Below are 24,043 nucleotides of genomic sequence, written 5' to 3' on the forward strand. Positions count from 1 at the left end.
CTTTATCCTTTCCCCGGCCTTGATTGTTAATATATTTGTTATTTTTATTTGTATTTTCATTAAAATTAGAATTCTAGAATTTTTAATTTGAATATGGAAATATTAGAATTGAAATTAGGTTTGAAATAAAGAATAAATTATTCTTTAATCTTGAAAAAAATATTATTTAGAGCCTTGAGTAACATTAAAATTAATCTTCTTTTGAATAAGAAATTTAGAATGTAATGACCCGGTCGATCATTTTGAGTGCATTAGCCCCGATCCCCTATTTACTTCTCCCTCCGTATTTTTTTCTGCTTATGTGACTTTTCGGGAGATTTTGTTGTGGTTTCGGAGTTATTTGGGATACTTAGTCCATAAAACGGAAGTTTAAGTCTTAGAATTTTAACCGTAGTTGGAATTATATAAAGACGACTCCGGAATGGAGTTTTGTTAGTTCCGTTAGCTCCGTTGGGTGATTTTAGATTTAGGAGCGTGTCCAAAATCTGAATTGGAGGTCTGTAGCCGATTTAGGCTTGAAATAGCGAAAGTCAATTTTTTTGGAAAGTTTGACCGGAAGTGTACTTTTTGATATCGGTACCGGATTCTGATTTCGGAAGTTGGAGTAGGTCCATAATGTCAATTATTACTTGTGTGTAAAATTTGAGGTCAATCGGACGTGATTTGATATGTTTCAGCATGATTTGTAGAAGTTTGAAGTTTCAAAGTTTATTAAGTTTGAGCTGGAGGGTGATTCATGTTTTTAACGTTGTTTAATGTGATTTGAGGGTTCGACTAAGTTCATATGGTATTTTAGGACTTGTTGGTATATTTGGTTGAGGTCCCGGGGGTCTCAGGTGAGTTTTGGATGCTTAACGGATCGAAAATTGGACTTATGTAGCTGCTGAAGTTTTTCAAATTCTGGTGTCATTGCACCTGCGGTAGGGTTGGCCGTAGGTGCGGACACGCATGTGCGAATGGAGGATCGCAGAAGCGGATTTGGGCAGCTTAGGCTAGGTTCGCAGGTGTGGAAAGATTTACATAGAAGCGGCCTCGCTTCTGCGATGGGAAGTTGTGCAGGAACGATGAGGTCGCAGGTGTGGCTCCTTGGTCACAGGAGCGCATCCGCAAGTGCGGCCCTCCTCTCGCAGATGCGGACCCAGGGGACTTAAGTCAAGTCTGCACTTGCGATGGAATTTTCGCAGGTGCGGCGTCACAGGTGCGACTGGAAGCCCGCATATGCCAAATCGCTGGGCAGAAAAGGGCCAAGTTCGAGGGGTTTTATCCTATTTTTAATTTTTGGGACTTTGAGAGCTCGGATTGAGGCGATAATTTAAGGATTTTTCAGAGAGAACTTTGGGGTAATGATTCTTAACTCGTTTATGGTTATATTTCACTAATCTATAGTTGATTTTATCATTTAATTAGGGAATTTGGTTGAGAAATTTGGAAAAAATGGGAGAAGTTCTTCAACTAAGTTTTTGAGTTTTGATTGGGATTTTGATATTGGATTTGGATAATTTTGGTACGAGTGAACTCGTGAGTTAATGGGTGTTCATATTTTGTAACTTTTACCCGATTCCGAGACGTGGACTCGGGTCGACGTTTTAGGACGATTTTCGAAATTCTTGTTAAAGTCTTGATTTTATTGATTATATTAGTCTATTATAGTTGTATTTATGATATATAATTATTTTTTACTAGATTTGGGCTATTAGGAGTCGGATAATCGAGGAAAGGGCATTCTTACTGATTGATTGAGCTTGGTTCGAGGTAAGTGACTTGCCTAACCTTGTGTGGGGGAAATCCCCTTAGGATTGGTACTGTTGTGATATGTGAGCGTTGTGTGCGTGTGACGAGTACGTACACGGGCTATTTATTGTAAGACCCGATTTTTACTGAGTAGTAACATATTTTCATCTTAATTTAGTTATACTAGCATGTGTAGTTATCCTGCTTAGTCTAATATCACATGTCTACGTGCTTTATCTGCTTATTTGAACTCTGTGCAGCATGCCTAGTTGAATTCCTGTTTCTCCTTGATTTTGATCGGTCTTAACTGTAGGATTTTTTCCTGCTAACGGTTGAGCTCTGTGTTTACTTTTGAGACTACGAGGCGGTACCTCGGGAGTTCTTCATGCATATTTACTTTTGGGACTACGAGGCGGTACCTCGGGAGATCCCCCTGCACATTTACTTTTGAGACTACGAGGCGGTACCTCGGAAGATCTCCTCACATATTTACTTTTGGAACTACAAGACGGTATCTCGGGAGATCCCCTGTTGAGTATTTACTTTTGGGACTACGAGACGATATTTCGGGAGCGCCCCTGTTGATATCACATTGTGATGTGTTGTTATTTCTCTGTGAATTCCTTCTGTTAAATTCTCCATTTTACTTCATTTTATTATATCATCTGTCTTATTATTATATCCCAGTAGGGCCCAGACCTGACCTCGTCACTATTCCATCAAGGTTAGGCTTGGCACTTATTGGGTACCGTTGTGGTATATTCATGCTACTTTTCTGCACATGTTTTGTGTGCAGATCCAGGTGCTTCTTATCAGCCCCGCTATTAGCTGAGAGTGTTGCTACTGTACGAAGATTTCAAAGTACATCTGCTGCGTCTGCAGACCTCGGAGTCCCCTTCTATTCTCTCCTATGTAATTTACCTTCCACATTTCTTTTATTAGACTCTGGTGTATAGAGATTCTAGTTTCCTTCAGTAGCTTGTGACTTATGATGTTCCGAGTTTTGGGAATACTGTGTATTACTAGAGTGTTGGTTATTGTACATGCCGAGCGACATTGTTATTAGTTATTTAGTTATCTGTTGCAGTTGTTAAGTTTTGCTTCCATTTTTTTTTGTTATTTTCGCATTTTGTTAGGCTTACCTAGTCGTAGAGACTAGGTGCCGTCACGATGTCTTACAGAGGGAGAATTGGGTCGTGACATAGAATTAGGAGTAATCTTCTTTTGAATAAAAAATTGTGGTTGAAATGAAGAATAATTTATTCTTTTATTTTCTTCTTTAATAAGAGTAATCTTCAAATTGTATTGTGATTTATATATGGTATAGAATTAGGAATAAAACTATTCAATCTTGATTTTATTTTTACATTGTAATGTATATATGTTATTCAATTAGTATTAAGTAGTGTTTTGAACAATTATAGCATTAATTATGATTCATCTTGCAAAAAGCTCCAATAAGTATTTTATATTATTTATGTGATGTAGCTAGTATAACTTTAACAATAGTGAAGTAAATATATAAAATAATTGTAAGATTAAATTTTATTAAATATAATAAATTCATTGGCAACAAATTGTATTAAGTTTTATATTTCTAATAGACCATCAGCTAAAGAAAGGATGAAGGGAAATGAACGCAGTAAGTATTAACAACAACAAGAGAAAAGAAGAAAACCAAAGCCAAAACAACAATTATACGCTAGGTAGTAATGGCAATCTAAGAATAAAAGACAACATGCTAATACTAATGCTATCGAACAATTATAAGTTATGTAGTAAAACCAATCTAATAATAAAAGACAACATACTAATACTAAAGCTATCGAACTGAGAGTACATAGGGAAATGCTTGACTACATATTAGCCTACTACCCTAATCCTCGACCTCCACACCCTCATATCAAGGGTCATGTCCTTAGTCAGCTCCAGCTGCTCCATGTCCCGCCTAATCACCTCTCCCCATGACTTCTTTGATCTACCTCTACCCCTCCTCATACCCCCTAAGGCTAACCTCTCATACCTCATAATCAGGGCTTTTGTACTTCTCCTCTTAACATGCTCGAACCATCTCAGCCTCGCCTCCCGCATCTTATTTTCCACGGGGTCCACACTCACCTTATCCGGAATGACTTCATTCCTAATCTTATCAAATCTAGTATGCCCATACATCCATCTCAACATCCTCATCTCCGCTACTTTCATCTTCTGGACATGCAAGTACTTTACCGGCCAACACTCTGCCCCATATAACATAGTCAGTCTAACCACTACTTTGTAGAACTTACCTTTAAGTTTCACTAGTACACCCTTATCACACAACACACCGGAATCTAGCCTCCACTTTATCCACCCTGCTCCGATACTATGCTTAACATCCTCATCAATCTCTCCATCACCTTGTATATTGACCCAATGTACTTGAAACTACCTCTCCTGGGATAACTTGTGTATCAAGCCTCACATCTATGTTTGCTTCCTGGGTGATGTCGTTGAACTTGCACTCCAAATATTTTGTTTTAGTCCTTCTCAACTTGAAACCTTTATACTCGAGAGTCTGTCTCCAAATCTCCAATCTCTCGTTAACACCACCTCGTGTCTCGTCAATCAAAACTATATCATTTGCAAATAACAAACATCATGGCACCTCTCCTTGAATATGTTGCGTCAATGCGTCCATCGCCAAGGAAAATAAAAACGGGCTAAGGGTTGATACCTGATGGAACCCTATCTCAACCGGGAAGTGACCTGAGTCTCCTCCAGTTTTCCTCACCCGTGTCTTAGCTCCATCATACATGTCTTTAATCACCCTAACGTACGCCACATGCACACATTTAGCCTCCAAACACCTCCATAGTACTTCTCTCGGGACCTTGTCATATGCTTTCCCTAAATCAATGAACACCATATGCATGCCATTCTTCATCATCCTATACTGCTCTACCAATCTTCTCACCAGATGGATGGCTTCCGTAGTCGAACGACCCGGCATGAAACCGAACTAGTTCTCTGAAATAGACATATTTCTGCTCACCCTCCCTTCTACCACCCTCTCCCAAACTTTTATCGTATGGATTAGAAGTTTGATACCCCTATAGTTGTTATAATTCTGGATATCACCCTTATTCTTATACAACAGAACCATTGCACTCCACCTCCACTCTTCAAGCATCTTCTTCGTCCTAAAAATAACGTTAAACAACCTAGAGCGCCATTCCAAGCCTTCCTTACCCGTACTCTTCCAGAATTCTATAGGGATTTTGTCTGTCGTGGTCGCTCTACCCCTGCTCATCCTTCGCATTACCTCTTCGACCTCTTCTACTCTAATGCGCCTACCGTACCCAAAATCCCGATGACTTCCGGAGTGCTCCAAATCACCCAGCACAATGTTCCTATCTTTCCTTTCATTCAGAAGTTTATGGAAGTATGACTGCCATCTTCGCTTAATTTGTGCCTCATCCATCAAAACTCTACCCTCCTTGTCTTTTATACACCTCACTTGATCCAGGTCACAAGCCTTTTTTCTCTCACTTTGGCCAGCTTATAGAGCTTCTTATCCCCGCCTTTCTCCCCAAGATCTTCATACAGACATTCAAATGCTGCAGTTTTAGTCGCAATAACTGCTAACTTCGCATCCTTCTTAGCCTCCTCGTACCACTCCCTATTGGCCCTCTTCTTCGCCTCACCTATGCTTTCTATTAGCTTCACATATGCCGCTTTCTTGGCTTCTACTTTTTCTTGGCCCTCTTCTCTCCCTCATATATGCCTTCTATTAGCTTCACATATGACACTTTCTTTGCTTCCACTTTTTCTTGGACCTCTTTATTCCATCACCAGTCCCCATAGCGGCCACTAGAGAAACCCTTCGAGACCCCTAACACCTCTCTCGCAGCTTCTCCAATGTAGCTCGCTGTCATAGTCCACATGGAACTCGTGTCCTCACTACTCCTCCAAGCCCCCCATTGCCAGTAACTTCTCCCCCAACTCCTGAGCTTTGTCCTTAGTCATGGCACCACACCAGATCCTAAGTAGACCATACACTACCCTCTTTTTCCTTGTCCGCATGATCTCCAAATTCATAACCAATAGCCTATGTTGCATCGTGAGATTCTCACTTAGGATGGCCTCATAATCCGTGCGTAAACCTCTATCACACCTCCTAAGCAGGATGTAATCAATTTGGGTTTTGGCCAGCGTACTCTGGAAGGTGACCATGTGCTCCTCCTTCTTTGGAAAACACGAGTTAGCAATCACCAAATCAAAGGATTTAGAACACTCTAACAGCGAATCACCTCCTACGTTTGTCTCCAAAACCAAAGACACTATGCACCCCATCGTAACCCCAGACGACGTCCCAATGTGGCCATTGAAATCTCCTCCTATGATAAGCTTCTCGGTGTGAGAAGTTCCCCACACCAACCCATCCAGGTCCTCCCAAAAATTCCTTTTAACCTCCTCGTCCAAACCCATTTGAGGCGCGTAAGCACTAATAATGTTTAAAATAAGCCCTCCCACAACTATCTTAATAGCCATCAACCTGTCGTTCACCCTCCTAACCTCTACCACTAGCTCTCTATGTTCCCTATCAACTAGGATGTCTACCTCTTTCTTCCCCCTCAACCCCCGACTACCACAACTTAAACTCGTCTACCTCCCGAGCTCTAGTCCCCACCCATCTAGTTTTATGGACACAAACTATGTTGACCTTCCTCTTCTGGAGAATTTTCGCTAACTCTATAGACTTTCCCGTCAAAGTCCCTATGTTCCAGGATCCAATTCTCAACCTAGAGCTTCCCTTACCCCCACCCCCTGCCCCACCCGAGGACGTGACCTAACGCTACCATTGTTCACCACAACAACTTGTTACATTCGAGATAAGTGATACGATATGGAAATGTTGTGTGAGTAGTATTTTATGTTCCCGGAAGTGTACATGGGAATTGGGTTGGTTATTTACCTATTAATTATTAGTTTTTACGTTACATTTCAGTCCAATAAGTAGTTACTTTATTTCCCCTAAGTTACTTTTATTTCACTTTGATCCCTAGGTCTTATTTCCCCTATATATATCGAACTTGCCATCTTCAGAGGCTATGAATGAAATATGTTATTTCCTTTTCCTTACCTTAGCTTAGTTCTTAACTTTAGTTTCTTCTTAAATTCTCATATTGTATCAATAAGTTAGATACTTATCAGAAAGTATAAGTAGTGTTGGGGTGAAAAAATGTGCTATTGCTTGACCTTCTACAAGTAATTTCTCACGAACAATATGCAGTTTCTCTCTCTGGAAGCAAAGCAGCCAATAAACCGCCAAGTAGCTCTAAAATTTCTACAACTCCATTTAACTAAAAACAAATCGAAATAGAAATGATTTATTAATAAGACACTAAATAATTTGTTGAAATACACTGGGTACGTTTTTGTTGTTGTTGAAATACACATGAAATTGACAAGAAAACTTATAAAGCTTAGAGGTAAGGAAATAAGGAAGATACTGATAACTACATGAAACTTTGCATATAACTGGTGTTGATATAGGATTTGCAGAACTACCCTGAGATGATCGGCATGGTCTTCTTGACTTCGTAAATACACAAGAATATCGTCAATGAACACTATCACAAAGGAGTCAAGAAAAGGATTGAAGACTCGATTCATAAGATCCATGAAAGCTGCTGGGGCATTTGTTAGCCCAAAAGACATCACCAAAAATTCAAAATGCCCATACCGGGTCCTAAAAATTATTTTCGGAATATCATAGTCCCTAATCTTCAATTGGTGATATCCGGACCATAAATCAATTTTGGAGAAGTACTTAACACCTTGCAATTGGTCAAACAAGTCATCTATCCTTGGCAGTGGGTACTTATTCTTGATTGTGACCTTGTTAGGATGCTGATATTCAATACACATTCTCAATGACCCATATTTCTTCCTTATAAAAAGGACCGGTGCTCCCCAAGGCGACACACTCGGCCGGATGAAACCCTTTTCTAACAAGTCCTTCAGTTGCTCCTTTAGTTCCTTCAATTCCTACGGTGCCATTCTATAGGGCGGAATAGATATAGGATGCGTGTCTGGCATCAGATCAATCCCAAAATCAATCTCCCTGTCTGGTGGGATCCTAGGGAGATCTTCCGGAAAGACTCCCAAAAATTCTTTCACAACAGGCACAAACTCAAGAGTAAGTGCCGCAACATCGGTGTCCGTAACTAGGACCAAATGGTAAATACACCCCTTGTTGATCATTTTCGTGGCCTTAAGGTAATAAATAAACCTACCCTTCGGCACTACATCATCACCCTTCCACTCAATAACTGGTTCATTTGGAAATTCGAACCTAACAGTCCTCGTTCGGCAATCCAGATTGGCAAAACAAGAATAAAGCCAGTCCATCCCTATTATTATATCAAAATCGACCATCCCCAATTCAATGAGATCGGCCATGGTGTCCCGACCACGCAACGTGACAACACAATCCCTATAAACCCGTGCGGCCAAAATAAACTCACCAACTGGAGTAGATACAGAGAATGACTCTTTAAGCTGTTCTTGTTCTATCCCGAATTCCATAGCAACATAAGGTGTGACATATGACAAAGTGGAACCGGGATCTATAAGAGCATACACATCATGAGATTGGACCGTCAATATACCTGTGACAACATCTGGAAAAGCCTCTAAATTTTGGCGACCCCTTATAGAATAGAATTAGTCGAATCCTCCCAAACTCTGTGCTCCACCCCTAGCTGTACCACGCCCTGCGTCTGTTGGAGTGCCTCAAACTGGAGGAAGTGTTGCGGATGTAGTAGCTGTAGAACTGGTTGGCTATGCTGGTGTTACAACCTGTGCGTCCCAAGGTGACGTAATGAATGTGAGACTTGTTAATCATGATTTAAATTAGTTTAAAGTCATGATATGAATATATATGACGTTTGGATATAATATATAAAGTTTAGAAAAAAATCGGATTTAAGTTGCGAAAAATCCGACTAAGGATTTGCCTTGTAACAGAGCTTTTTGAGAAATAAATTTTATGTTCTATATGAGGTCTTTTTGGGACATATTATATACCATATTTAAGGTCTACGATTCTAGTTTCCAATGCATTAAACCGTTCATTGATACAACGTCGGAGTAGAGAGATATCCACATTTTTGTGAGACTGCACAAGCAGTTCGGTTGGGATCCACTTGAGACGACCTCCGACCTTATGTTTTTTTAAAGGTGTTTCAGACTCATTGCGGGTCATTTTTCACCCAAATTTCATCTAACAGCTCTCCAAAACCCTTCTAATATATCCCAAGATCTCAAGAACCAAACTCAAGGGAAATTAACTCAAATCATCATCAAAGGTATTAAGGACTACAAGAGAATGCTTTTATGATATTGTGGTGTGATTGAGGGCTATTGTGAGCTAAGCTGAGACAGGGTTTCGAGTTGTAGCTGCTGTCCAAGGTATGTATAACATCTTCTTGATTGTACCTAAGGTTAATCTTGTGTTGGTTGCGTTGTTTGAGTGAGAAACCATAAGATAGCACTTGAAAGAACATGGGATGTAGTTGTCTTTGGTTGGATTGTTTTGTGGCTAAATAGATGGTTTGTGGTGGCTAGAAATTGTAAGAAATAATTTTATAATATTGTGTCTGCTGTTGTTAAGCTTTTCTAGGTGTTAATTAAGTTTATTGAAGAAAAAAAGATGAAAAACAAGTGATTGACGATAAAAATTAAGGTACTAGGTGTATGGGGGTGTTTTGGAAGGCATTTTGTGGATGTTTTGAACTAGAAATAACATAGTACATATAAGTATGATGTTCTGAAGGTTATAATCTAATTTATGAAATAATATTTGGATTCAATTTATATCTTGTTGTGAGTAAAAACGAGCTTGCCGCTCAATTTGGTTGTTAAGATAATCGGAGAAACTCATATTGGATTATATTTTTGTTGTTGCTATTATTGGTTATAGTTGTTGTTGGGCTGTTGATGTCTTAGTGGTCTTTGGGATGTATTAAAAATAGGGGAGTTGCTGTTCGATTTTTCTTAAGCCATACGACTAGCCAAATATGATGGTATGACATTATATGTTAACGGCAATATCATTTCACTTGTTGTAGATGAAAGAAGTTGTGTTGATCTTGGTTGAGTAATAAGGAAGAAATCATACTGGCATGTTAAGGCTATCCCTTCTTTCTTTTTGGCATGATCCAAATGGTACAAATGAAACGAGCAAAATACGCAACTTTCATAAATGACTCTATTCATAGAAATACTAAGGGTGTCTATATTCTTGATTCCCCATGTGAATTATTATTATATCCTTTATTCATGAGTCTCAGAAAAATATGTATTTGATAAAGTTTGTCCGAAAGGCATATTGATTTTATGATATTCGAGAAATCTTATTAACGTATTTCTTATGCACTTCATGCATTTATACATGTACATTGACCCATAACCAGAAGGCGTTATATACGCATATATTATATGTATATGGGATATGGGAAAAGGTTACGGCATTATATACATACCACCACATGATCAACTGGTATACGTTGATGATTTTGCCCACAGTGACTGAAATGATATGATGGGATGCCCTCAGAGACTTGAATGATGTTATGTACGCATATACCTATGCATGGTATGGCATTTATACGCGCATGCATGACATTATAAATTTTCATGATTCACAGAGCTATTCAGAAATTTCAGGTTGAGTTCTTTACTCCATGTTTCTTTCATGTCTTTTATATACTACTGTCATGCCTTACATACTCGATACTTTATTTGTACTGACGTCCCTTTTTCCTGGGGACGTTGCGTTTCATGCCCGTAGATCCCGATAGATAGGTTGAGAGTTCTCCTAGTAGGCTATCAGCTCAGCAGAAGGTGTTTGTGCACTCCACTTGCTCCGGAGTTGCATATTTGGTCAGTATGATCTGAATATGTATTATTTGGTATGACGGGGCTCTGTCCTGACCTTTATAATATTTATGTACTCTTAGAGACTTGTAGACAGATGTCATGTATACGGATACTGGTATGGCCTTATAGGCCAATACGTAATATGTATAAGTTGGTATATCAAGTTGGGTCACCCTATATTAAGTATTTCCTCATGTTTTGTTCTACTTATCTCACGACAGCCTTTCTGGCTCAATTACCTATGATAGTATGATACAAAATATACGTTACATTGGTACTCGATTGAGTAAGGTACTGGGTGCTCGTCGCGGCCTATCAGTTTGGGTCGTGACAGCTGGGCCCCTGCCCGCACCTTGGTGGGACGAACGACAATCCCTCTGAATGTGACCCCTCAATCCGCATCCGTAGCATATGGGTAAGTCCATGTAGCATATTCCTAAGTGCATCTTTCTACACCTAGGTCATGAGGGCCTCCTTTGCTACTGGAATCTACCAACATGACGACCCTGCTGATAGGATCCCCTATTGCCATGACTGGGCCTGAAATGGCTCCACTGCTGCTGCTGACTGGGCCCTGATGGCGGTGTACTAGCCGAAGATTGAGCAAAGGACTGGGATGGTCCTGACGACCCTCCCCTGAATGTTGACTTGCCACCACCAGAAGAACCACCCAAGTTGCCCGCAGACCGGGCTTTATTGCTACCCTCTCGCTCCATTTTGTTCCTCAACTTGCGAGTCTCTGTTGCTTGAGCGAATGCCACCATTTGTCCATAATTCATATCAGAATTCAAGGCTGCTGTAGTGGCCTCATTAATTACCAAGGGACTAAGGCCCTGTACAAATCGACGGATTCTAGCCTCCATAGTGGGCAGCATAAAAATAGCATACTTAGACAGGTACGCGAATCTCATATAGTAATCCCACACACTCAGGCTACCTTGCCTCAAGTTCTCAAATTCAGTAGCACGAGCTGCCTTAGTCTCGGTAGGCAAGAAATAATCAATAAAGGCATCAGCAAACTCACCCTACCTCGCTGGAGGGCTCCCTTCTTCATGGGACTCCTCCTATAGTTCAAACCAAGAATATGCCACCTCTTTCAGGCAGTAGGAGGCGAATTCCACTGCCTCTGACTCAGTAGCACGCATAACTCGGAGAGTCTTGTGCATCTCATCAACGAAGTCCTGGGGATCTTCCTCTGGGTTAGTACCCGTGGATACTAGAGGATCCAATTGGAGAAACCTGTTCACCCTGGAACTAGTAGAATCCCCTGGCTGACTGGAAGAAGTGGGTGTAACATTTGACCTCTGGGCCTGGGAAGCCACTATCTGAGCCAACATCTGTATGGCTCCCCTAAGATCAACATCAGAAACACGAGAATCGGAAGCTGGATTTGGGGGTGGAACTAGTATATCAGTTGGAGGGACCGTTGCACCCTCAGTAGGTGTAGGGACAGGTGCGGGCTGATCAATTGTAGTACAGTCAGGCAGTGTAGTAACTGGAGAAATATTCTCACTCCTCGGGTGCTCACCCACATTATCAATTATAGGGCCAACTGTCACTCCTGGGGTGACATTGGCACTTTGGCCAGTTCTTGCCTTCTTCTTCGGTTCCATGTACTGAAAGTTAAAGTAAAGTAGGAGTTAAAGAAGGAACAATCTTACCATCAGCTTTATCGCACGATCGAGAACATGAAAGAAGGGTATTATTCCTAAATGCCCATGTAGCATCTTAATTATAGATGTGAGTCGACAACACACCGGTAATAAGGACTCTACTAGACATGGATCCGAGATATCCTAGGACACTTTAAAACCTTAGGCTCTGATACCAAGCTTGTCACGCCCCAAAATCGAGGAGCGCGACTGGTGCTTAACCGAGTGAACCCGGCCGAGCAAGCCTATTAGATTTTCTTCTACCCAAACTCATTCATGAATAAAGAGAATATATATTTTCGTTAATCAAACAATAAAGTGATCATGTATGCAATACCAATTTCTTACCATTAGTTACTTCATTTTAAAGTCTCAATTTCACATACATTTTTCATAATCTGAAGTGAAAATAGTAATTCAAACACAACATAATGAGTTTGACATCCCCAGCACCAATATACAACCACACTATGTCTACGGAGCCTCTATAGATAAAGAAGAGTACAATGATAATACCGGCAACAAGGCCCCAGCTATACCTCAAACAGAATACACAAAGAACAAAAGATACATGACCCCGGGATGAAGTTGGCTCACCAAGTCAGCTGGGAAGAAGGTGTACTGCTATCACTGATCAATATCTCCTGCTGTGGAACCACCTGCATCCATTTAAAGATGCAGTGTCCTCGGTAAAAGGGACGTTAGTACTGTCGAATGTCACTAGTATGTATAACTAAACACCCTCTCAATAGAACAAATAATATTACATGGAGGAATAATCATAAAATCAATAAAAGTCTCAAACAATACCAAAACATCAAGTTTCACGTAAATTCCCATATTTTCAGATTGGTGATTCTTAGCACCGATATACCATTGTTCACAATACCATTATTTACAAAACCAATACCACCGTACTCTTAGCACGGAGTCCGATCATGACCCGATCGATTAGGCTATCTCTTTAGAGACATCAACCACAATCACTCTCAAAATCAATATGCCCGTACCTTTAACACGGAGTCCGATCACGACCTGATCAGCTAGGCTATCTCCTTAGAGACATCAACCACAATCACAAATTCAATTACAATTTCCAGCACAATCACCACCATATGTGCGACATGGTGTCCGATCACCACCCGATCGGCTAGGCTGTCTTATTCGAGACATCAACCTTTTTATATCAATCATCACATTTCATACTTCTTTTACATCTTTTCATTTCATTGGCACTAGTGACCACAATTATAAAAATTATTCTTGGCACGTTGGCCGTATTTAGTATTTCATGCTCACCTTTTCAATTTCAAACATCATCATCACCATAAAAAACAAATACAATTCAATTCAAGGTTTGTAGTGCACATGTGAGCAATTAAGATTCTTAGGCACATAGATATACTTCACAAAATTTGGCATAATAGCCTTCGTTTAAACTTGACTCGAAGTCAACATTATTAAAGCGCAGCCCATATTTTGAACACACTTTCAATTGATAACATAATATGAATAAAGCATTTGGGATACTTATTGAACATATATCTTTCGACACAAACTTACTCGGAATATCCAATTTATAATGATCCACTCGGGTCTTACATAATTTATATGAATACCGTGGGATTCAATTCTAAGAGAAGAGTTTAGCCAACATACCTCAATGGAGCTTCCTTAAACTCTATAATGTTCTGGAATTCTTAGCAACTTCAATCTATTTTAGAAATATAACAAATTGAATCAAAATTAGGAAGATGATCATGGTTCTAGCTCATTTGAGCATTTTATCAAATACTAATCGTGCATTAAGGTTTCTCAAAGTCCTTTTTATGGAGGATTCCATCACCCCACAACCCATTCTTTACCATTTTTAGCTTAACAATCTTTTTACACCCTTTGATAATACATGCATGCAAGATGAACAACTCCCATGCCCAAAAATTATCTTACTAATTACCTAATTCTAGGCAAATTCGAAATTGAGGGTTAGGGTGTAAAATCTTACCTTTAGGATAAAGACCTTGTGGGTTATTATTGTTAATCTTCCAAGATTTAAGTAACGATTGATGAAAATTATCCTAGTGTTTCCTCTCTCTCTAAAATACTCTCCCTTCTCCGTAAAACATCAAAATTTTTGCTCAAAAATGATCCTTTTCGTGTATTTAACGAAGTAGGGTCGGGTTATAAAAACCCAAAAATATTGCCCCGGAATAGGATCTGCCTTCGCATATGCGACCGCATAATGGATGTGCGGTCCGCAGAATAGGCCGCATAATTGGCCTCCGGAACTGGGCATGACTAATTCGGTCTGCAGTCATTATGCGGCTCACAGACATGTTATGCAGTCGCATAGTGCACCACAGAACTGGTCTGCGGTCGCATAATGCACCGCAAACCTGACCTCCAAAATGGCCCATCCCTTCCTCACACTGCCTCACTCTGCAGCCATTATGCGGTCCACAGAGTGATTCTACGACCGCACAATGGGCCGCATAAATGTCCTCTTTTTCTAAAAAAATTCCTTTACTCTCCAGTGCATTGTTCGACCCAAAAAGTACGAGCTGTATGAGGTCCATTCTTAAAAAACCAATTCGGTACCACGAAACATTATTTTTTCTTTGCGAAATTTTACGGGGCCTTACAACCTCTTGTTCGCTTGGGCGAATGCTCCTGCTTTCACCTATTTAGAAAAATAGTCAGTTAAAACTAAAAGGAATTTTATGTTTCCATCCCCCATTTAATGAAAGGCCATGGGGAAGTGATGTAGTGAAGGTTCTCGCCTTCTTGGTGAATTATCAAAGCATATTTTTGATATTGTTCGCATTTCTTCACATACCATAGGGTGTCTTTTTTCATGTTGGGACAATAATACCCAGGCTACATGAGACACCTGACGAGTGCTCGATCATCAGAGTGACTATTGCAATGGCCTTCGTGGAATTCTTCGAGAATGCGTTGGGTTTGGTTTGGGCCTAATCACTTTGCCAAAGGACCGCCGTACGTTCTCTTGTATAAATTGTTATGAAGGAAGCTGTATCTAGCCGCTTGCATTCGTAGTTTTTTTGCTTCCTTTATATCATTTGGGAGGATGTCATCCTGCAAATACGAAATAATACAATTGCACCAATCCCATGTTATATTTACAGATATTACCTCGATTTGGTTTAAAGACGGGATGAGGAGATGGACTATACTCCTCTCCCTGGCCGTTATGCTTTTGGTGACTGCGGCCAATTTGGCGAGGCCGTACGCTTCGATGTGCTGAGTTCGTGGGATTTGATCGAGTTGGCATTCTCAAAACTGGGCAACAGTTTGCAGATCTTGGTTTGATATTTTGCAACCTCTGTTCTTTGATTTAGAAAGTCCATGTAACTTGGTTGACTACAAGTTGAAAATGACAATAGAGTTTCAACTGCTTCGCCCCATATATGAGTGCTAGTCTCAGCCCTACGATTATAGCCTTGTACTCTAGCTCATTATTAGTCATATCCGGGTACCTTATGGACTGTTGAATAACTTTGTCGGTAGCGACCTCGAATACGAGTCCTAGTCCGGACCCGAAAGTATTGGATGCACTATCGGTGTATAGGACCCAAAGGTCCTATGTTTAAAGAGAAGCCTGAGTGGCTTCCTTTTCGGCCTCAGGCATTACCTTTATGCTGAAGTCCACGTCGAAGTCGGCGAACACTTGTAACTTTATCGCTGTTCAAGGCTGATTTGTGATGTCATGCTCACTCAACTCGATGACCCATTTGGCGAGCCTCCCCCCAGCTCGAGTTTATGTAAAATGCTTCCTAAAGGAAAAGTGGAGACGACCGAGATATGGTGGCACTAGAAATAGGGTCTAAGCTTTCGTGAAGCTATGACTAGAGTCATGGCCAATTTCTCGAGGTTTGGATACCTCTTCTCGGCATCGACAAGTGTTTTACTGATGTAATAAATAGGAGATTATGTACATTTGTATTTTTGAACCAAGACTACATTTACTGCTACTTCAGAGATGGCAAGGTAAACGAGGAAGTTCTCCTCGGGCTCGGGCTTCGAGAGCAAGGGCGGTGATGACAAGTACGCCTTCAGCTCTCACAATGCTTGTACGCATTCTGGTGTTCATTCGAGGCCGTTATCTTTTTTGTGTACATCTAAAAATATGTGACATCTATTGGATGAACGCGAGATAAATCTAGACAAGGCGACAATCCGACCAATCAATCTTTGGACTTGCTTCTTAGTAGTCAATAGCTCAGGTATCCCATTGATAGCCTTTATTTGATCTAGGTTGAACTCAATTCCTCGCTGCAATACTGAGAAGTCCAAAAGATTTCCCGAGGCTATGCCAAACATGCATATCTTGGGGTTTAGTTTCATCCAATACCGCCTTAGAATATTGAAAGCTTTCTTTAGGTGGTCGATATGATCTTCTGCCTCTACGGACTTCACCAGTATGTCATCGATATACACCTCCATAGTTTTTTCGAGTTGGTATTTGAACATCTTTGTGACCAACTTTTGATAGGTGGCCCCTGCGTTCTTTAACCCAAACAATATGGCCCTATAATAATACGTCCCCCTATGGGAGATGAATGTGGTTTTCTCTTGGTCCTCTTCCTATATGAGTATTTGGTTGTAACTAGAATAGGCATCCAAGAAACTCAACAGTTCGTGCTCGGTCGTTGCTTGAATAAGTTGGTCATTGTGTGGTAGTGGGAATGAATTCTTCGGGCATTCTTTGTTTAGGTATTTGAAGTCCACACACATCCTCCATTTCCCATTTTTCTTTTTGACCATCATCATGTTGGCTATCCATTTGGGGTATTTTGCCTCCCTAATGGAGCCATTCGCCAATAACTTTTCAAGTTCTTCATCGACGACCTTATTGATGGCGGGGTTGAACTTTCGTTGGACCTGTCTTAACGGGGGGTAGAAGGAGTCGACATTCATCTATGTGTGGCAATTTATTTGGGGATACCTGGTACATCTGCATGACTAAAGGCAAACAAATCCGTGTTAAGAATTGACTAAATTTACCTGGTTCTCGGAGGTTGCAGCCGATGTAGGCCTTTTTGCTATGGTTGCTATGATCTAATTGGACGGGATCTAGATCTTCTATGGTTGACTCTGAGGCTTCGATCATTTTGGGATCCTTGATTACTTCCTTAGCTTCATCTTGTGGCGACTTCGTCTCCGAAGACGTGCGTTGTTTCCCTCGTATGTTGAATATTCCCCAAGGTGTTAGGAATTTGATCACTTGGTATAAGCTAAAGGGGACGCCTCTCATAGGGTGTATCCATGGTCATCCCACGATGGCGTTTTACGCGGTGGACTGATCCATGACATGGAATGTTGTCTCTAGAGTCACCCCACAGGCGATAACAAGGAGTGTAATTTCTCCCAAAGTCCGTTCAACTACAATGTTAAACCCGGTTAGTGTGATGCAACATGGCACTATCTTATCCTCGAGCCTCATCTGTGTGAGGACTTTGGGGTGGATGATGCACGCTCTACTTCAGTCATCTACCATGCTTCTTTTAACATCAGTAGCTAAAATGCATAAAGTAATGACAAGTTTATCATTGTGAGGGAAAGTCAAATCGTCGGCATCTGACTCGTCGAAGATGATACTTTCTCCGAGTCCGTCATATCTTTTGTGTGATCGATCTTTTGAGCTTATGGGTGGCGGTGAAATTGATGCCATTGATGGAGGTATCATCGCTGCCACCAATAATCATATTGACGGTACAAGTTGGTGAAGATGGTTTCGGCGGCCCGGACGCTCTCGGCCCCTTGCTAGGGTGTTCCTGCCTTTGTCGCTGAGAAATTCTTTGAGGTGCCCTTGTTGTAGCAAGTTCCCTACTTATAGCCGTCGGACGATGCAAACTTCTATTTTGTGTCCGCTTTCTTGGTGGAATTCACAAAGGCATCAGATTTCCTGGTGTTCGGATCAGACCTCATCTTTGGTGGCTATTTCAACTTTGTTCCATGTTTCTCGAGGATGTAGACCACCTCTGTAGGTGAAACATAAAAATTGTGAGTGGATAATAAGGGGGCTTACCTCTATCGTTCTTATGAGTTCCCGTTCTCGGTCTAGACAAGCCATCTTCATAACGAAAGGAGAGAGGAGCGGACGTCCTGACATATGGCTGGTGTCGTTCCCTATTTGTTCGTGAGACTGGGTGATCTCTCTTCATATTATCACTTCGCTCTTTCTTGGGCTCGGATTGTACCAAGATGAGTCATCAAGTTGGTCTGTTAAGGTCGTCGTCATCTGCTCTAACTTCGATACATTATGCATTATGAATTTCATCCCAAGTGGCTGGAGGATACTTCATTATTCGGCTCAGCAGCTTTCTAGACGCTCTTGAACACTCTCTACTCAACCCGTTCTGAAAGGTTGCGATGTCCATCCCTTCAGAAATATTTGGTAAGGTCATCCTTACCCTATTGAATCGGAAGAGGAAGTCTTTCTCTCGGGGATTGTTTGGTGGCGAAGATGTCATTTACTCTTGTTTCGGCTTTCTTGGCTCCGGCATGTGCCGTCACGAACTTGTCGGCCATCTCTTCGAATGATTCTATGGAACAGGCAGGTAGCTATGAATACCATGTTAATACCCATCCAGTGAGGGTTTCGCCTAATTGTTTCAGCAAAATGGAGGACACATACTCCTTGGTAAGGTCGTTACTTTTTACTGCGGTGACGTAGTGAGTCACATGATCTTCGGGATCGGTTGTCTCATCGTATATTCTGAGATATGGGAGCATCTTGATGGTCTTTGGTATGGCATGCGGAGCTGCTTCCTCGCTATATGGATGTTCTATGAACCTATCGGTGTCCCTTTTTGGTAGCAATTTGGGGGCGCCAGGTATCTTGTCTACTCGTTCCCGGTGCTATTTCATTTGGTCTCTGATCGCCTTGTTTTTATTTTTCATTTCTTACATTCTTTTAAAGACGGTGGCGAGGACACTGTCACCTGCACTGTTAGTAATATCGTGAGTTTTACCTGTAGTTGAAGGGTCCGGTTGGTCATCCTGTTCGTCCCCTCGTAGTGTTGTGTGGGCTCTCGTGGTTTCTGTAGTCGTGCACAGAGCTTGTTTGCTGAGTACGCTGATTGGGCACTACTGAAAAATGGACCTATGGCAACGGCAGAAAAACCGTTGCAAATGATAGGTAAACCATTGCCATAGATGTATTAGAACGATTTAGCGACCGTCACATCCGCCCGTGTGCCAATAGAGCTATAGGAACGGTTCTTGCAACGGTTTGCATCTCCGTAGCTATAGAGACATCTATCGCAATAGTGTTCCCTTTTTCTATTGGAACGTTTATTCTTTCTAATTGGAACGGTTTAAAACAGTTACTATATTGTGTATGCAACGGTTCATAACCGTTACCATATTATCTAATGCAGCACTTATGTAAGCTATTGTTACGGTTATGTATGAATATAACAATGGTTTCTTTAAGCTATTGTTATTTTATTTGTATTGTTACAGTTTATAATAAACTACGACAATAAAGAAAAAGCAATTGCATCGGTTTTAACTACCCATTGGAACAGTTTATAAGAGATTTTGGAATGGTTTATTGGACATTTTGGAACGGTTTATCGTACCTATTGCAACGGTTTAGATTCTCTAATGGAATGATATTTGTGTCCTATTGCAACAGTTTTGGTAGGCTATTGTAACAGTTTAGTTAAAACAAAATTATAGCCTTTATTGTAAATAAATTTATATATATAAAATAAATTATAATAACACTAAAATTTAAATAAATCACAAATGAGACTATTAATAATATAAATTATCCAACAAGCTAATAATATCCATAAAGAAAATATTCTACCCCAAGTGCACAAGTTTAATACATTTCAAGAGAGTAAGATTCAAAATGTTGATAACAAAAGATTCCTAAAACATTCATCTATAGCAATTCATAATTTATCTTAAGTAAGGTCTAGATCTTCACTGCCTTCATCTTTCATTTCCTGATCTATTCTACCTACAAAAGAGGATAAATAAAGTCATTACTTTTCAAGAGAATCCGGTCTAAGAATGCTCACAACCAAAGATGTTGAAAATGCCTGGACTAAATATATGAAACAAAATAGAAAAAGAAAAGATTGGACATACAAGATGTTAGTCATGAGCCTAGCTCTTCTACAGATAAACACATTATGTAGACCCAAATTTGGACATCAGTTAGCCATGCTTCGTGGAGTTATTTCATAGCGGGTGGCGTTCCCTCTCACGCGGACGTGGAAGGTCCTTTCCCATTTGGTTTTGTTGTGCTGCAGAAAGTTGGGAGGTAACCTTTCTCGTCCGGGAGAGGCCGTAGGCGTTACCCACTCATCATGTGTGTCATAGCCTTCGTTGATAGTATCCATGAGGTTGACGGGAATATTATCTGTTGTCCACGTTCCGTTTCCTTGGTTACCTGCCATGGAAATTTTGTACGCATAGAGAAGAGATACAAACTTTGTGGTTTGTTAGATTAACGAGTCACATGAGTTGTAGGTCTAGTAAAAACTAAATAATTGATTGAGACATTAATCTTCACAGACGGCGCCAAACTGTTTGACCCAAAATTTAAATCTAGATTTAAATAATTAGATTTTCTAATAAAGTAGAGTTAATCTTAGCTAATATTAATATCCAAAAGGTCGTTTAACTAATTTTGTGATAAAATATTGCTAGTTCCGTCAAATATCGATGAATATGTAACAAGAACAACATTTAATGACCCAAGAACTAAGGCTCTTTAATGTTGGCGTGGCCTTCACATAACCGAGATAATTTTCGGCCCATACAATAAGTTTTATTTTTAGTGAAACATTTGGAAATATACCTCTTTTTTCTGTAGAGAAATGCGGAGTTTTAACTTTTATACACGATGAGCATAAAGAACTTTTAATGGTCGCCTAATACATTTAGTGGTGATAAAAGAGGTCACTACTAAAACTAAGGTTGCATTTTTGTGAAATTTTAAACTGTAAATGTTCATTCCTTCGGTGGTTAGGATTAGCCCGATTAACAAAGGATTGTCTTATAGAAGGAAAGAAATTGTATGTATGTGCTATGTACCTTAATTTCTTTTCCTAAAAGTTAGAAGCCACTTCTTGGAGAATAAAGTTTCTTCTCAATTATATCATATTTTTTAGCACATATCTCTATAATTTACTTACTATATCTCTTCTTTTCCTTTTCCTTTTTTTAATAATGGAAAAAGTTAGAGAGAAATAAAAGAACAGTTGTGATCTCTACGTTTTCTTTTTCCATACAAACACAATTTCTTCTTCAATCAATCAATCAATCAAGTTCTTTGAAAAAGACTATCCTATTATTGAAAATAAACCGCACACATGAATACAAAGTTGAGATCAAGAGATTGGGCAAGTCTTCCGAATTTTGCACTAGACTTGATTTTTCCAAAGTTGTCTTCCACCTCCGATTGCATATGCTTCGGCGCTGTGTGCAAGCCATGGTTTTCTTTCATAACTAACAACTATGACGCCCTACAACAACGTATCAATTCAAGTACCAATGAGGAACTTCCTGTGATCCGTGCAGGTAGAGGCCGCTACTTTATTAGCATTTATTGATATATACCATATTCCCTATGCCCCATTTTTTGTTGTACTTGTTAGCTTTGGCGTTTGTATTAGATGAGAACGTCTGGCTTTGGTTTTATTTTTGAAATATATAATGAGCTTGGGTTTATTTTTGGAAGCACTATGTTTAGAAAACAGTTTAATTAATAGGCAAAACAGTGAGATAGGGGGAAAAACTACTCAGTCCGTTTGATCCTGATATAGAGTTTAAAATAAAACTGAAAACTTTTGAAATATGTACTACTAAACACGACATAACATTTGTGTGGATATAACTCTTTTGAAACTGGTCTTAAACATTTCATAGTATTTGTGTGGCTCTAAAAATATTTCATTAGGGTTATAATAATAAATTTAAATTAAATTATTTTTAAATTTAGAAAAGGTCCGCTCTTTTCGGGATGGACTAAAAACAATAGATTCACGTGAAATGGAACGGTCCAGAAAAATCAGAATCTAGGAGAGACACAACATGCAAGATAACGAGAATCTTTAATTGGTAAGTACAAAATAGGGCCATGTGCAATAAATATATATATATATATATATATATATATATATATATATATATATATATATAGAGTTATACTGATAAAAAAGTGGTACAACATTGGGCTTATTTTTAACCTTCGTTTATTATTTTACCTCATTTCTTAACGAAAATAAAGAGGGAATTTTTAAAAATTGGACAACTTTAGTCTATTTCTGGAAAAATATATTTTATATTTAAGGATTAAACTTATTAGAAGCACAAAAACATATTTAAGAAAATAAAAATTATAAAAATATAAACTTGTGGAATTAGTCGACGTGCAAGCTAGCTAGGATAGCATGTGACTAGTAAGGTAAAGAAGAAATATGCGTTATGAACATGGGGCATGTTGCAAACTCTCCCACTAAATGTAGGAAACAATTCATCAATACATTCCTATAAAAATTATGAAAAGGAAAGGGGCAGCTTTGACCCCTACTTTTATTTCCTCCTCCTATACAAACATGAGTACTCCTTGCTCTTTAAATATACCAAGTTCTTCTTTATTCTGAGCCAGACATTATTGAAACGCATGGATACCAAGTTAAGCTCAAGAGATTGGGCAGGGCTTTCGGATTTGGTACTCGACTCGATTTTTCAAAAGTTGTCTTCCATCTCTGATTGCTTACGCTTTGGCGCTGTAGGCAAGTAATGGATTTTTTTCGTATCTAACAATTATGACACGCTACAACAACTCATCAATTCAAGTTCTATTGATGAACTTCCACTGCAAATGATCTTTACAAACCGAGACAGCTCTACCATTTACACAAGCTTATACAATGTGACCAAAGGTAAAATAATGTTGGACCTCGAACTACCTTTACCAGACTACACAAGGAAATCTTGCGGTTCTTACAACGGTTGGTTGGCTTTTCAAACTTGTGATTTCAGTAATATTAGCCTTTTCAATCCTTTCTCCGGTGAGTCAATTCATGTTCCTACTCCTAAATTTCAAGTTGATAAATTTTGTCTATCCAAGAATCCTTCAACCAATCCGTTTAATTTTGAGGTCGCGGCTATGTCCATGGAATATTCTAATTTTGCTATCTTAAAACCTAATAGTAAAACCTGGAGTTACACTCATCTTCCTCCTAATCTTTGTGATTTGATATACTACAACGAGAGATGCTACATTGTGACTAATAGAGGTTGTGTTTTATCTTTGGATAACACTACTTTGATATCTAAGGAGATTGCACCACCGTCATTTAATAGGACTGATTTGGAAGGGGAGAATTTTTATCTCGTAAAGACCATAACTAACAATATGCTAAGAGCTCAAATATCTTATCCATATTATGATAAGTCATCAATTAAGATTACCAAGTTGGTTGCAAGCCCAACGACTCAAAATTTCATATTTGAAGAGTTAGACAACTTGGGAGATGAAGCCTTGTTCTTGTGTGACCATAGTTTAATGTCTGTTTCGGCTTCCAAATTTAAGGGATGTGAATCGAATTCCATATACCATATGCACCAGTTCGGTTCTTTCTATCATTGTATGGACATTATTCATCTTCAAGATGGCAGCTTCAAGACCCATTTTTCAAGTTTCAAGACGTCAATTGCCAACAATATACCACCTGCTTTAT

At 39.6% G+C, this 24,043-nt stretch overlaps 2 protein-coding genes across 2 annotated transcripts; both read right to left on the reverse strand.

Annotated features, from left to right (window-relative positions):
* Positions 1-5,673: 5,673 nt before the first annotated feature.
* LOC104085472 (uncharacterized) lies at positions 5,674-6,264 on the reverse strand. Its single transcript, XM_009589511.1, has one exon. It carries the CDS (start codon positions 6,262-6,264, stop codon positions 5,674-5,676), a length of 591 nt encoding a protein of 196 aa, XP_009587806.1.
* A 5,459-nt stretch (positions 6,265-11,723) lies between these two features.
* LOC138901991 (uncharacterized) lies at positions 11,724-12,272 on the reverse strand. Its single transcript, XM_070189793.1, has one exon. It carries the CDS (start codon positions 12,270-12,272, stop codon positions 11,724-11,726), a length of 549 nt encoding a protein of 182 aa, XP_070045894.1.
* Positions 12,273-24,043: the final 11,771 nt, after the last annotated feature.

The sequence above is a fragment of the Nicotiana tomentosiformis genome, chromosome 11, assembly GCF_000390325.3.
Source record: "Nicotiana tomentosiformis chromosome 11, ASM39032v3, whole genome shotgun sequence".
Lineage (NCBI taxonomy): Eukaryota > Viridiplantae > Streptophyta > Magnoliopsida > Solanales > Solanaceae > Nicotiana > Nicotiana tomentosiformis.

Bases quoted from the DNA above. Each gene is read 5' to 3' on its own strand.
- LOC138901991 (XM_070189793.1), bottom strand. From the start codon at position 12,272: ATGGAACCGAAGAAGAAGGCAAGAACTGGCCAAAGTGCCAATGTCACC.
- LOC104085472 (XM_009589511.1), bottom strand. From the start codon at position 6,264: ATGGCTATTAAGATAGTTGTGGGAGGGCTTATTTTAAACATTATTAGT.